The sequence below is a fragment of the Dendroctonus ponderosae genome, unplaced genomic scaffold, assembly GCF_020466585.1.
Source record: "Dendroctonus ponderosae isolate FM_Combo_2020 unplaced genomic scaffold, Dpon_F_20191213v2 Dpon_F_20191213_1, whole genome shotgun sequence".
NCBI lineage: Eukaryota > Metazoa > Arthropoda > Insecta > Coleoptera > Curculionidae > Dendroctonus > Dendroctonus ponderosae.
In genome coordinates, this window is record NW_026017110.1 from 14,771,807 (window position 1) to 14,772,133 (window position 327).

Here is a 327-nt window from a genome sequence, read left to right on the forward strand (position 1 = left end):
GAAAATTGGATTCAGACCCCCGTTACAAGGCGGTCGACTCTCACGGTATGCGAGAGGATTGGTTCAGAGAATACTGCAAGATCTTGAAGGAGGAGAAGAGGCGCCGTAAAGAAGAACGGGAAAAGGAGAAGACCAAGGAGAAACATAAGAAGAAGGACAAGGAACGGAAGGTATGTGAACTGCCCGTTGATTTTTTTACGTGATGTACGATTAAATAAATGGTGTTTCAGCGCGACAAGGACAAGGATGGAAAGGAATCGAAGAGTGATGGACCTAAAGAAGAACCAATGGAAGTCGATAAAAAGGAGCAGAGTGTCGACGAAGGTG

General features: G+C 45.6%; 1 protein-coding gene across 1 annotated transcript in view; it reads left to right on the forward strand.

Moving 5' to 3' along the window:
* The window catches only part of LOC109542367 (transcription elongation regulator 1), a gene marked incomplete in the record, with an annotated part of 14,207 nt that overhangs the window by 11,931 nt on the left and 1,949 nt on the right, over positions 1 to 327 (forward strand). The window contains 2 exon segments of the mRNA XM_048667841.1: positions 1 to 170; positions 231 to 327. Coding sequence (XP_048523798.1) covers positions 1 to 170; positions 231 to 327 — 267 coding nt within the window.